Genomic DNA, 14,132 nt, shown 5'->3' with positions numbered 1-14,132 from the left:
GTTCTCCCGGTCTGTATATGTATCTGTGATTGCCCTGACCCAAGTGCTACACCTTGTACTTGGCTTTACTGAACTTCATTAGGCTTATGTGGGTCTGCCTTTTGAGCTTGTTTGGGTTGCTCTGGATAGCGGCCCTTATCAAATTGTCTGTCCTGTGGATGGTGTGGGGGAGGGAAGAATATTACTTTTTGGAAAAGAGTCAGTTCACTGGCTAAAAGACTGTGGGCAGGATAGAGGTGTGCTCTAAGAACACCGGCTTTGGTCAAGTGCTCTGTGTGGAGCAAAAATTATGCTTCCCGAAGGGTGTATGGTGACAGCTGGCATGGCACGGATTGCTGCATAGCATTTGTGCAGCTGGCCATCACTGCTGAGATGTGTGCGGGTTTTCTGGTGACTCCATGTTTTCCTCTGTAGCCTTTCCCTGAATGCTGAAGGCACACTGTGCTGGCAGTCCCTCCACATGCATCTGGGTCAGTATCTCTATGGATTTTAGCCTCCACCCTCAGCCTTCCTCCTCCTCTTTTTTTTTTTTTTTTTTTTTGGTCCTTTTTAAAAGAGCTATTTAAAGAGTTATGAGATAACATGAACATGAATGCGAAATGGATATGGCCAGCGATTAGTTTCCAAATGTGGGGGACACGCACTTATGCAGTAGTGAGCAGCGCTCGAACCCTTTTCTGGCTTTTCTAGTGCTCTAAAGCACTCAGACCTTCCTCCTGGTGCTACCGGGGTACGAAGCACGGGGCAGCCCAACCACGCCGCCCCACAGGGAAAGATGTGTGGCCTTCGCCACCGCCATCGTCCTCCCAGCGGAGCCGAGGCGGTAGTACCGCTCTCTAGAGGCGCCCCTGACCCCGCCCGGCCCTTACCGGGCAGCGCCGCACGCCGCGCAGCCCACGGCCGGGGCGCGGGGCGGCCCTTCGCTACCTGCGAGGGTAGCCAGCCCCGACTCCCGGCAGGGCCCAGACGCGGCGGCTGTGCGGGAAGGGCGCTGATTCCCGGCTCGACGGCGGACGCCGCTCCCGCAGGGCTCGGGCGAATCAGGCCTTGACCGAACAGAAACAGGGCCCGAACGGTGAGCGGCCCCGGGCGGTGAGCAGGGCCAGGCGGTGAGCAGCCGCAGGTCTCAGCGCAGCGGCTACCGCCCCTCGGCCCCAGCCCGGCCCCGCGCCGCGCCGCAAAGGTTTGTGGGGCGGGGCGCGGTGTCGCGCGCGGACGGCAGGCGGAAGCGGAAGAGCGGGGCGCCCCGTCTGCGACGCTCCTGCGGCTGCTGCGCCGCGCGGCGGGGGGCTGCGGCCCGGCCCTTTGCTTTCCCGCCGGAGCCGGCGCGTTCCTCCACGGCGCGGAGCGTTGGCGCGGCCCATGGACCGGCACAAAGTGAAGCGGCAGCGGCTGGACCGGATCTGTGAAGGTGAGGCAGGCGGGCGCCCCTCTGCCGCGGCGCTGCCGCGTGGGCGGTCCTGCCCCGTACTGCGGCCGCCCCTGCGCGGCGGGGATCCGGCCTCGGCGCTCCCCGCCCCGCCGGGTCCCCCCCGGCCGCTTCCCGGCGCGCTCCTCCTGCGGCGCGGTGCTGTGCGGCGCCGGTGGTGCCTGGCTCTGAGCCTCAGGCGGCGGTTCTCCCGGCAAGGGGCGGCCGGGGTTGGCTGTCGGGTTGGCTGTCAGGGGCACCGGGAGCTCGGAGCTCCTTCTGCGCGCCTAAGAAGGGAACGGAACCGCTCCGTGGGATTGCCGGGCCGGAAGGAGGCGGTGTAACGCACACCGGGCCTGAGTCGGCTGCTATTGGTTTTAGGATTCTGGAGTAAGATGATGTGTTTGCGAGTATGTCGTTAATGTAACATTATGAATGACTGAGCTTCATTAAAAAAAAAAAAAAAAAAAAAAAAAAGATTTGAATCAGTGACGGTATGGGAGTGTTATTCATTTTTCCTCTTAGATTCATTTCCTAGTTGCTGAGGGACTTCTTGGACCTCAGATGAGGGCTCCAGAGTTCTTACCTTTCATGTAACCACTCCTGTTGACTTTCTTACTAGGCATAAGACCTCCTGCTGTGAATGGCCCAATGCCATCACGGCCACTGGTCGCGCTCCTAGATGGAAGAGATTGCACTGTGGAGATGCCCATCCTGAAGGATGTTGCTACAGTTGCATTTTGTGATGCTCAGTCAACTCAGGAAATCCATGAGAAGGTGGGGAAGAAAATGTGAGAGTATTTAAACATAAATCTCTGTCTCTTTGAGTACGGGAGCAGAAACTGATTTGGACTTTCTCTTGTAGGTGCTGAATGAGGCAGTAGGAGCTCTGATGTATCACACCATTACTCTGTCTCGTCAGGATCTGGAGAAATTTAAAGCACTTCGAATAATTGTCCGAATCGGCAGTGGTTTTGATAATATTGACATCAAATCTGCTGGAGATTTAGGTATGATGATGCCATGTGGGCTCTTTTTTAATCAGGATTGAGTGAGGAGTGTAACGCTGTATGTTTTTTTCTGCCTTTATAACTGAATATGTTTGTAAACCTTTACACGAGAAGATTTGGAGCTGTTTAGTGGGAGCTCCCATGGAGCTGCATATTTAGGTTGCAGGAAACGTCTGAGCTGTTAGGTGGCCTGAAAGGAAGGTTCTCAGATCTCAAACTTTTCTGCTGTAGAGGTGGGTTCTTTGAAACTGTCTGGAGTTCAGGAATTTGACATACAATGTCTGCATAACTTCTCAGAGTTTTGGATTGGTAGTGGGAAAGTGATTGTGCAATCTGAAAGCAGCCTTCAAGTGCTGATGCAGGGTAAGCTCATTGTAGATGCTAGTTTAGTGTGTGTTTTTTTTTAATGTTTTTATAGCAGGTAGATTTTTATATAACATTTTATGGGTTACTTAAGAACTTTGGAGTTTAGGCATGGGAAGAGCCTCAGTATCAGGCGACATAAGTGGCTATTTGTTTGTATGGGAAATTGGTAATCACAGCCTGAACCTCTGATTAATCAGCTGAAGTGAGTGTTCTGCAGCTGTGGGAGCACAGGTGAGAGTAATTTAGCTGTGCTCCTGGAAGGGCTGGACCTCGACTCCACCTCCTCTAGACCTCATTTAAGGGCTGACCACCACTAAAGCAGTATCTTTTAGAGATTGCTCCCTGGTGGAGATTGTCTCAGTGTTTCCCAGCAGACTGAAGGCTTCCATACAGGTGAGGTTTTCCTGTAAATAACCTTTTGGATATTTACTGCCATCTTTATATTATTGTCACTGTACGTTGTTACCGAAGGTATGGTAGTGTGGCTTTTGAACTTTGTAGTTTCCTTAGGGAGATGGATCAGCCAAGAATCCCTTACCTTCTTTTTTGAGGCTGTTTCAGTGTTTTGAAAGCTTTCTTAATACAAGTAAAATTAAGCTTAAACTAAGTGCAAGTGTTTATATATAAAATTGCAATAGGCTATTCAGTTCCAGGGTCTGTAGGAACAGATGAATTGTAAATAAATGAAGAATGCAAGTTTGTCTAGTGCCTGATTGAAGCCTAAAGAATGTTTTCCTTTGAACTGCTTGGATAAGATTGCTGATTTCCTTGCAGGGTATCTGCCTCTTACCCAGCCATTACTCTTCAGGGCTGTGTTCCAAACCTAGTCCTTTCCTGGGTTTCTAGTGTTACCATGCATGTTTTTGATTCAGATTCAAAGCTTTCCTTTCTCATTCTGCACTGAACCAAAGCAGGCATAATTCTTTTCACCATCAAATTGCTTCTTGCCATTTTTGCTTTGGACAGCTAGTGTGATGCTTCTTACTCATAGCCAGATTTCTTTCTAGTGGACAACTCATGATTATTTCCATGCTTAGCCAGTCCCTTTAATTCATTCTGCGGTATGATGCTGTTTCTAACATGTTCCCAATTCTTTGATTTGTCCGAAGGGTTGTATATGTACTTTCTTCCACTCAAATATCGTATTGCATATAAACACAAATATGTGCCTTGTTATGTAAGAGAGGAATGCATGTGGCTTTTCTGAAGATGAATGAGCTGGTAACTAGTGAAATTAAAAGAAGTTTGTTGGGTTTTCCTGTCTTCTCTATTCATCACTTCCAAACACAATGTGTGGCATTGTGACACAATTATAAAGTGCTTGATAGATAAAAGAAGTTGTATCTGGGCTTGTGTATGGCTTTTGCTTTCCTAATTGGCTAGGAATGAAACTGTGATCTGAAGTTAGTTGAACATCTCCTGTGATGCACTGTTGAATTTCCAACCATTACCTAAATTTTGCCCCTAATTTTTAGATAGCTGGTGAACTTCTGAGGAGAAAAAGTTTGCTTGTTTTGACAAGTGGCTAGGGTCACAGTTCAGAATAGGCCCCTTTATTTTAATCAAGTTATTTTTGTTTCTTGACTGCTAAAAATTTTGTCAGATTAAAAAAAAAAATCTCTTAAAAAGAGGTATTACCCCTACTGGGGAGCAGAAGGCTGTTGAATGAAGGATGGTAGCAGTGAAGCAGTATTCTGCCTGCCTATTTGTGACTTTTGTTTTGTTTTCTTGGTGGGAGGGGCAGTTTGTTCAGGAACGATGGGGTTTTGTTACAATGCTCTGATGTCTTTCTGTTTTTCTGACTTTAATCTGTGTTTCCAGCGCCTTAACTCTATTGGTGTGCATTTACCCAATGGCTCTAGCCTTTGTTTTATGATCCCTTCTGGCTCCATGTTTTTCTGGAGCATGATTATTACATGTCATTATTTTTAAATGTAATTTCAAACCTTTGTGATTTTTCTCTACAGTTAATAAATTAATTAGTATTGCTCCTGCAGAAGCTGGTAGTTGCAGTCAGCATCTGGTCACTGAGGCATGAAAGAGCTTAACCATCTGTCACCTTAATTCTTCTACAGTCTATCCAAGAGTATCTCTGGAATGAGTGTATCTTTCAATATAGACCTTACAAAGTTTTCTTGTGTCACTGGTGTGATCTAGTTGCCCTCATTTCAGCCTGGTGTTTTTTTTTTATTGTTTTTTTTTTTTTGGTTTGGTTTGGTTTGGTTTTGTTTCTATTTATTTATTTTAGCTGGTTAGGGTGTCAAATTAATATCTGTATGTAAGGAAGGGATGATATTTCTTTTGGGTTAAAAAGCTGTCTGGTCCTGTTTACGTTGCTGTAGAACTACTTTTTGAATTGAATTCTGCATATCATAGAATCACAAGGTTGGAAAGGTCCTACAAGGTCATCCAGTCCAACCATCCTCCCATTACCATTGCTACCACAAGCCACTTAACCATCTCTCGTAGCTCCTCATCTGGGCACCTCTTGAACATTGCCAGGGACGGAGACTCCACCACCTACCTGGGCAGCCATTCCAGTGCCTGACCACTCTCTGAGAGAAAAAGTTCCTCCTTATGTCCAGTCTAAACCTCCTCTGGTACAACTTGGGACCATTTCCTCGGGTCCTGTTCTTGGTAGTAGTTCTGGAGCACCAAATTATGTTTCAGTACTTCTGCCTGGGGAGTTGTATTTTGGTTTAGTGTTGTGATGATAAAAATCTCATGAATTCTATGGCTTTGTAGGCATTGCAGTTTGCAACATCCCTTCCTCCTCAGTTGAGGAAACTGCTGACTCCACCCTCTGCCACATCTTGAACCTCTATCGACGTGTTACTTGGCTACATCAGGCTATGCGGGAGGGGAATCGAGCCTCAAGTGTAGAGCAGATTCGAGAAGTGGCTGGAGGTGCTGTGCGTATCCGTGGGGAGACTTTGGGCATCATTGGACTCGGTAAGTGATGGGGATCTTTGGACTGAGAAGTAAACTGAACGTCTTTGGGAACTAAAGGAGTCACAGACTGGAGAGGGAAAAAAAAAGATGATTCTACATCTGTTCATTGTGAAACACACTGACTCATAAGAAATGCTAGTGCCCTATTCTGTGATGATGAACATCTTGAAGAGTTGAGTATATGTCATGGGTTTGGGAATTTTTTTTCCTGATTGTTAGAATTGGAATTTTCAGGCAGCTATTCTCAGTGATTTTTTCCCTTATATACTAGGCTCTCTATCAGTAACACAGCTGCCTGGAAGCTTCCATTTCCTTCAAGTTTTTACTGCCTCTGAATCAAGGTACAGGCTTGATTTGAAAAAACAGAGCTTCTTTTAGGCTATTGCATGGGGAAGAGCTAGAATTAGCCACATGGGATCAACACTGAATTGCCTACTGTAGGTTGCTATGGCAATCCAGGAATGTCCAGGGCTGCATTACCTTGGGCCTTGGTGGTAAACTCCAGTGTAGGCTCCCAGTCTACCCCAGTATCTTGTCTTTAAAGTTTGTATTACCTTTCCCTGATGATTGTGGGTTTTCTTTTGTGAAGGCCGAGTTGGACAGGCAGTGGCTCTGCGAGCCAAGTCCTTTGGCTTCAACGTGATTTTCTATGATCCCTATCTGCCGGATGGAGTGGAGCGATCCTTGGGTTTACAACGAGTAGGAACCCTGCAGGATCTACTAATGCACAGCGATTGCATCACATTGCACTGCAGCCTGAATGAACATAACCATCACCTCATCAATGACTTCACTATTAAACAGGTGCAGCAGGAGCTTGATTTCCTCCACAGAACACTGTGGAAATGAATGCAAACAGAAACTGCTGCTTTCACAGAGGCTGAGAGCGTGTGAATCCTGCTGCCTCTACCGTGTGCCTCCTGCTGCCTTTGGAGGCTGGGAGCATGTGGATCTGGGTGCCTGTGCTTTGTGCTTATAGAATTTCTTGTTAAGAGAAAAATAGGGCTCTCTTTTCTTGCCAAGTAATCTGTTAAGAATTATTATTAAGAATGTTTTAAGTGATTAAATAATTACAAATTACCTTTAAAATTCATAACTGGCTTTACTGGTTACAGCCAGATCTGGTGTGGCTGGGACTGTGAGCTTCTTTACACTGCTCTGCCGAGGTCTTTCTGCCCAAGCCCGCTGCAAAGCCAGTCTTGGGCTCTACTCCAGTAGTTTGTGAATGCTTTACTATGCTTTCGTGAGAGACACCTGGATAGAACAGTCCAGTTTTGTATAGCTGTGTACTTGATTTGTGTCCTCTTTCTTCTTTAAAATAGTAGGATGAATACAGAGTGCAAAACTTGAGAGTTCCACTTTTGCCCTTATTGTCTGGTGGTCTTTGTTCATTTTAAAGGCAAATTTCTCAAGCATCGCTTGCAGGCAGTTCCCCTGTTGTTAGCTTTGCAGTGAGAGCACTCCTAGTTCATCCGGGCCTCATCACTGCAGGCTGCTGCTCATTTCCAGTAGACTTCCCAAGATTCACTTTTTTCCCCTGAAAAGTCTCTTTATCAACGCACTTAATGTTTTTCTTCTTCCAGATGCGCCAGGGATGCTTCTTAGTGAACACAGCCCGGGGAGGTCTGGTCGATGAGAAAGCCTTAGCACAAGCCTTGAAAGAGGGGAGAATCAGAGGAACGGCACTGGATGTACATGAATCTGAGCCTTTCAGGTAAAGCCGTGCTTGCATACCTGTGTTATCCCTTGATTCTTGCACTGGCTAATTCTTTTTTAATTTAAATTACAGTGATACTTGGGAGGACAGGTGGGTTTATCACTTCTGGAGAGAAACCCTTTTTTTTTTTTTTTTCCCCCCCATCCCCCCACAGCTTTAGTCAGGGTCCCTTGAAGGATGCACCAAACCTGATCTGTACCCCACATGCAGCCTGGTACAGTGAGCAGGCTTCCATTGAATCCAGAGAAGATGCAGCTAAAGAGATCCGTAGAGCTATTACAGGTAATGAGGAAGACTGTGCGCTCTGTAGCTGCTGATGGATGTTTAGGTGCCTTTTTGTTAGTTCACTGCAAGGGTTATGGATTTGGAGCTGCTAATTGTTCTGTAAATATTAGGCTTGTTAACTAGTTTCTGGAACTGGAATGTGAGTTGATAGTTGTCTCTTTGCCTTTTGAGAATCTAGTAACTAATGCTGGAGTGGCACTTTCCTTCCTTTGGAAGGCATAAGAGTCACAGTCTTTTACTTACTACATTTTCTAAATTCTTTGCAATAATTCCTTTGACAGTTAATTTGTACACTTTTTTTTGGAGTAGCACATGTTGTCTCTTAGGGAAAGTAAGCCTTGGCAATTGCAGTTTATGTGGCCAGTGATTTCCCCAAGGTCACAGAAGTGGTAAGGAATGATTGGTTTCCTGTGCTGGGCAAGGTAAACTCTGAGCATCCTTATCATATGGGAGTAGATGGAAAAGACACTGAACGTTTCCTTCATACTTCTCTTCTGTTCATCTCCTGTTTTTATTTGTTTGTTTGTTTTGTTTTTCATTCTTGGTGTTCCCACAGGTCATATTCCTGATGCTTTGAGGAACTGTGTTAATAAGGAATATTTGCTGTTGGCAGCTCAGTGGTCTGGTATTGATCCTGCAGCTGTTCACCCAGAACTCAATGGAGCTGCAGCGTACAGGTGAGATACATAGGTTGTCTGAGTTATTGCTTCCAAACATATCTTTCTGCTGCAGTAGGTCAGTCATCACTGTTGGGGTTTGAGAATTGCTTGTACCTGCAAGCAGGTGTGCTTTTGTGCCTTTTTACAGTGTAAATGAGCTTTTTGCAGAAACCAAACAGCAACGCTCCTGAGACCATTCTAGGATTTAACATTTTCCTGAATATGCTCAGTTCCAGCTGGGTGCTGATTAATTTTTCCAAACTCTTGCAAGACCTTTCCAATAGATATAAAAAAGCCAGCTGGATGCCTGAAAAGTGGTCTGGATCTTAACATGCATCAGGTGTGTGTATTGCTGTGGCTGTATAAATAAAACATGGTTCTTACCTGTATCACAGATGAGGCCTTTTAAAAAACAAAACAAAAACATCATCCAGTAGTTTAAGTCAGTGGCCTCAATGGGTTATATTCCAGGCTGTTACAGACCTAAGTGATTGTGGATAGCTTGTCTTCCATCTTTTTTTCCTGTCTGTAAAATAGGAAATATATTCTCTTCCTTTCTGAGATATCTGCAGATATTCTGATGTATTTATGGAGAAGATATAAGGAGGCCACATGGAAGTAAAGGGTTCATTAGCAATTCACAGGTGTCTTTACTATTTTTCATCTTATTTTGACTGTTTTTCTAGTCTGGCTCTTTACTTTTCTGTGTAGGAGCCCAGTGAAGGATAGCTGGTAGACTGCATTCTTTCTGTTGGAGAGGCCAGCTCTTCAGGCTACCTACACACTGTGACTCATGCTATTTCCCACTGGTTACAAATTTTGCACCTGTCTTCCAAATGCTTAGTACCTGACTTAGAAGTGCCTCTGTCTGTCTGAGAACAAATGTAATTTGGTAATGAGTGGTAACTGCTACTCTTCAGCTCTGGAGACTTTCTCTGCATTCTGTTTCGGAGCAGCTCTGCTGAAAAGAGGGATCTGTATTCAGCAGTTGCCTGAGGGCACACACATCTCTTTTCCCCTTGCATAACTGCTAGACCAGCATGTAACTTGTATGTTTCTATTGGTTTCAGGTTTCCTCCAGGAGTAGTGGGAGTAACCACTCCTGGGCTACCAGAACCACCAGTAGTGGAAGGGATTGTAGCTCATGGGATCCCTTCTGTTTCCCACTCTGCACCGCGTACCCCTTCCCCAGGAGAGACAAGCAAACTGGATGCAGACAGAGAGATTCCTGCTGATCAGTAGCAGCATCTTTATCTTCTCTTCTCTGGCAGCAGGAAAAACAAACAAACAAAAAGAATCTTCTGCTAGGACTTCCTTTAACACCCTGCAGAGACCATTTCCTGTTAATGCAGGACAGGACAGTGCATTTCATTACTGGCAAACTTTAGGTCTTGCATTTATTTTTGTAATCCTTTTAGTTATAGTCTCTTGGTGAATCTTTCTCCTTCTCTGGGGTAGGACGGTAGTGACCTTACCTCCCCTTAGAAATACTTGGTTTAACCAGTGTTTTTTTCCTATATGTCTGCCTCAGTTGTCTGTGACAGGGAACTGTTCTAGTGCACTTGAATATAGAAGAGGTAATGCTGCCTGATCAGGGATGGCCTTTAGTGTTCCTAACCACAGACTTCAGGACACGTTTTTCAGTTGTAGCAGTGTAAATTCCTTTTGGCTGTACCTCTCAAAGTGTAGACATGGGGAATACCAGAAAAAGACTAATAAATTGGAGAAGTTGTGACTTGTCTGTATTATGCTGTCAGTAAAATGCAACTTCAGCTCTGTGCATTACCTTGCTTGTTTTAATTAATTTTTACGAATTAATCTGTAAGAACGGACAGCACAAGCAGTGCTTGTTCGTGACTGTAAGTTTTGTCTATGCAGTACTAGGCCTGAAGATAAAAATAACAGTTTCAAAGTCAGCCTTGTAAATAATTTGAAATTAATTTAAAAAGTCATCAAATGTGTTCCAGTGGCCACTGTGTTTGCAAGGCTTCAAAAACAATTTACCTATGTGAATGTACCTCAGAGAAGATGAGAAAATGCAGAAATAGGAAAAAATTGCACTGGGAGACAGCAAGTAGCAATAATTTGCAGCTGCGGTTTCTGGTTCCTTGCACATGTGTACCTCAGTCTAATGATGCTGTTTATTTGCAGTGTATATGATGTTAAAATTGCTCTACAGAACTGCACCAATAAGAAGCAACATAGTAGTGCTAGTGACACTAGTCTCTGTTGATGGAGAAAGCTTTTAAGGCTTGACCAAATTAGTCTAGTTAGTATAGCTCTGCTAGCATATGTTGCATTTTCAGTAGAGGACAGAGTAAAATTGAGGTTTGTTTTTTTTTTTTTCAGTATCACAATGCTTATTCATGTAGGATAAAGGCTCTTTGCATAGGCTTATTCATACAAAGGAGAAGAGAACGCAATTATGTTATCACCTGAAGCCAAGGCAAAATTGTTCCTCTGAAGCTTTTTCCTGTTTCTCTGTCCCAAACAGTTGATTCACTTCTTTGAGAGGGGGGTGGAGCCTTCAGCAAAACAGATTCCCCAGGAGGTTTTCCTTAATTCTAAATATTCATCTTGTTATACGAGGTGCTATATAGGAGGCATACCTTATGTGTGGTTTTATTTGCCTTGCTTGATTCCTTTTGTATACCTGTGACTGGGAGCTGAATAGATGGGAACAGATTGGAAATACACTTTGAGGAGTGGAAAAAAATAATCTATTTAGGCTGTTTGCAGTTCAAGAAGTTGAGCAAAGCTTTCAGAGTAGCAAAGGTTTCAGGCTCTTCTCTGTTTTTATGTTATTGTCCAACACTGTGTTTATATAATAGCTTACTATTGATACGGTGAAATGATTCATTCCTTTCCCCGTATGTGCCCGCCTGTCTGCATTGCCACTGTCCCTCCAACCACACAAAAACAACAACAAAACTTTGGCAATTCAAGAAAGAAAAATAGACAAGATGTAAGCTTCAGGTGTAACTTTGCAGATCTAACTGTTTCTATCTGTTCAGCATTAGCAAGATATCATTTAGTGTTGAGTGTCTTCTTTTTGATAAGGTATTTGTGTTAGTGAAGGTTGGCTTCTGTTTTTCATGGATGATGCTGATCCTAATTAAAATCCATATACCTCCTTGGCTGCTCAGGTTTACCAGGTCAGACTGGGATTGGTGTTAAGTGCAAGTTACAGGAAAATTCTTTTGAATGAAAACTTAGAGCTCAGAAGCACTTCAGTTTGAGCCGTACCTAAAATAACCAGCAGTTTTTTTCTGATTTCTTTAATTTTTAGGTAACCTACAGTTTGCAAACTGTTAACTCAGAAAGCTGTTCTTCTGACAGATGGATTGGGGGGGGGGGGGGGGGTGGAATCTTTCATTCAGGGATTGAGCTGATCTATTACTGCATTAGGGAAGCAGTCTGTCCATACATACTATACATACTGTTTCCTTATTTGCTCTTAAAAATTCCTACTCTGCATAGAGGTTCATGTCTGCAGATTATTTTATGGTATGGTGCTTCTAGGTATGACTTTTGTGAGTATGGATAATCAGAGTATATTCATCTTCCCCATTTCAGAGCACAATGCAAGGTAGATGTTTTTCATTAAAGGCAGCATATCTATCTATATTTCAGATCAGTCAGGCAGCTTTGTGCACTCTGAAGAAGAGTGGGAAGATCTCATTTAGGGGACGTTTTGAGTTTCTTGTTTTCTTTTTATTTGGTGACTAGTAAATGTAGGAGTGGCTAATTGATGTTGTAAGAAATACTTTGTTATGGGTACTGAGGAGTTAAAGCTGACAGCACCAGTGATTGTATTTGTGAATCTAGGCGTCCCTTCTCTTTTACGGGTGGAACGTGACAGCGACAGTGGCTCTGCTTTATCCAACACCATGCAGAGTGATTGGATATGAAGGTGTTTCCCTTGATGAGAGCCTTAGCAGAAAATGCTGACATAAAAACTGAACAGAACCTTGACTGTGACTTCAGTAAAGGGCTCTCTTTGTGCCTGTAGAATTACTCTGCTTATATGCCATTTGTACCTCTGTGTGTAGACTGAAGTTGCCATCACCAGACCAAAGGCTGTTCTGAACAGACAGCTCATAGAAAAAAATGAACAGTACTGAAGTATACTGTGGTCTTCTCCATCCCATGAGTGCCAAGTCCTTTCAACAGCACCCTCTCATGTGTGATAAACTGACTCACAGCTCCTCCTCTTAACTTTAGTGCAGTATACAGAAGTGGAAGGATTTTTTTTTTCCATCTTAAAATCCCTTCCTTCAGAACTAGTGCAGAGCTTTATTCCCAAAGAACAGAAGTTTCCTAGGGTGAGGCAGGAGTTCCCTACCTTCACTAACCTGCTTACAGGAGGTGCTTATACTGTCCCGAGGTAGATTCTGTTTGTCGGGGTCACTGCTGCTGACCAGCTTTTTTTATAGAGGACTCAAGAGTTTCAGAAATATATTTTTGTAGACAATAAATAAACTGTGAAACGTTGAAATAAAGCATGTAAAACAAAAGCTTTTACAGCACTGTCCTCTGTACGGATGTTTCTCTCACTCCAGTTCTCTCCTTACTTATTAGATAATGTTTGATTACTTATTGGATATATTTTAATAAACTTCTCCAAAGAATGTGGCTGCTGTCTGTGGAAGTGGTGGCCTGAAATACAGCGTACATTGGAGGGGGTTGAGGTGGTGTAAAATAAAAACAAAGCAAAACAAAAAACCCAAGCATGTACATGTCATTGTTTTCATCAGTCCCGCTTTTCTCACAGTAGAAGTGGTGGATTTCCCACAGTAACTCCCTAGATCCCAATGGTGAATGACTTTCTTAGGATTCTGGAGAACTTGCTATCAACAAAGACTGACAAACTGAAGAAGCAGTCATCTTCGGGGTGCAGAGACAGCTTTGGGAGCAGCTCAGTACTTAGTACTTGCTTATTTGCCTTCTCAAAAGTTGAAAGTGTGGCTTTTTTTTTTTTCCCCTCCCTCTCCCCCAAAATATTAGGTTAAATAGATGCTTTCAGCAGGCTGAGAAAGAACCAGTTCCCCTTTGAGACAGTTAAGGGTTTCATGTCTTATCTTTGAAATTCCTAAGTTTCTTCATAGTTCTTTAAAATATCTAGGGCAGATACAGCTTCCAAAAAAGTCTTTTGAGCATCTCTCTAAATATAATAATCTGTCTTGAAATCTGTCCGCTGTTTTATCAGCATCTCACGTCAGGATTAATATCAGACAATTTATAAGAAGCGCAGATAATGGAAAAAGAAATACAGTTCTGAGGACAGGCATTGTACAAATTGGTATTTGGGCATCACCATACCTGTTTCCTATTAAAGCCAATTGTATCCCTGTAGGCAGAAAGTAACAAAGGTGAAAATACTGCCATTTAGTGAAAACAACCTGGTGCAATCATTCTTAATAGATGTAGGTGAAAGAAAGCAACTTGTCTCTGCTGATAGTGACTCACTGTCAAGTTAACTGTGACTCTGAGAAAACAGTAAAGAACAAATGATTTTCACAATAACATCCCTGTTCTGATGTCAAGTGTTAGCATCTATTCCTCAATCCAATTTCAATCAGTGCTACTGTGTCTTGAATGCACAAGCAGAAAGAAGTGAAATGCTGCACGTAAAATTCTGAAGAACGAAGCATGTTGAAAAGGACTAGGGTTGGGGCACTGTACTATTCTACATGAAGACTGTTGAAATGTAGCAGGTACTCATGACAACAGCA

General features: G+C 43.7%; 1 protein-coding gene across 1 annotated transcript; it reads left to right on the top strand.

Moving 5' to 3' along the window:
• The first annotated feature begins 1,213 nt into the window (after nt 1–1,213).
• Nucleotides 1,214–13,032, top strand: LOC107320035 (C-terminal-binding protein 2). The gene is made up of 9 exons (XM_015875472.2): nt 1,214–1,411; nt 2,031–2,185; nt 2,274–2,418; nt 5,530–5,736; nt 6,326–6,540; nt 7,320–7,450; nt 7,608–7,735; nt 8,295–8,415; nt 9,468–13,032. The coding sequence occupies exons 1-9, from the start codon at nt 1,363–1,365 to the stop codon at nt 9,637–9,639; spliced, it is 1,323 nt and encodes a 440-aa protein (XP_015730958.1). The 5' UTR covers nt 1,214–1,362; the 3' UTR covers nt 9,640–13,032.
• Nucleotides 13,033–14,132: the final 1,100 nt, after the last annotated feature.

The sequence above is a fragment of the Coturnix japonica genome, chromosome 13 (genome assembly GCF_001577835.2).
Source record: "Coturnix japonica isolate 7356 chromosome 13, Coturnix japonica 2.1, whole genome shotgun sequence".
Taxonomy (NCBI): domain Eukaryota; kingdom Metazoa; phylum Chordata; class Aves; order Galliformes; family Phasianidae; genus Coturnix; species Coturnix japonica.
The sequence above is the reverse complement of the archived record's forward strand: the minus strand, read 5'-3'. Positions and strand labels throughout refer to the sequence as shown.

Bases quoted from the DNA above. Each gene is read 5' to 3' on its own strand.
- LOC107320035 (XM_015875472.2), top strand. From the start codon at position 1,363: ATGGACCGGCACAAAGTGAAGCGGCAGCGGCTGGACCGGATCTGTGAA. The intron at 1,412-2,030 runs GTGAGGCAGGCG...CTTTCTTACTAG, and splicing joins GCTGGACCGGATCTGTGAAG to GCATAAGACCTCCTGCTGTG. The intron at 6,541-7,319 runs GTGCAGCAGGAG...TTCTTCTTCCAG, and splicing joins ATGACTTCACTATTAAACAG to ATGCGCCAGGGATGCTTCTT.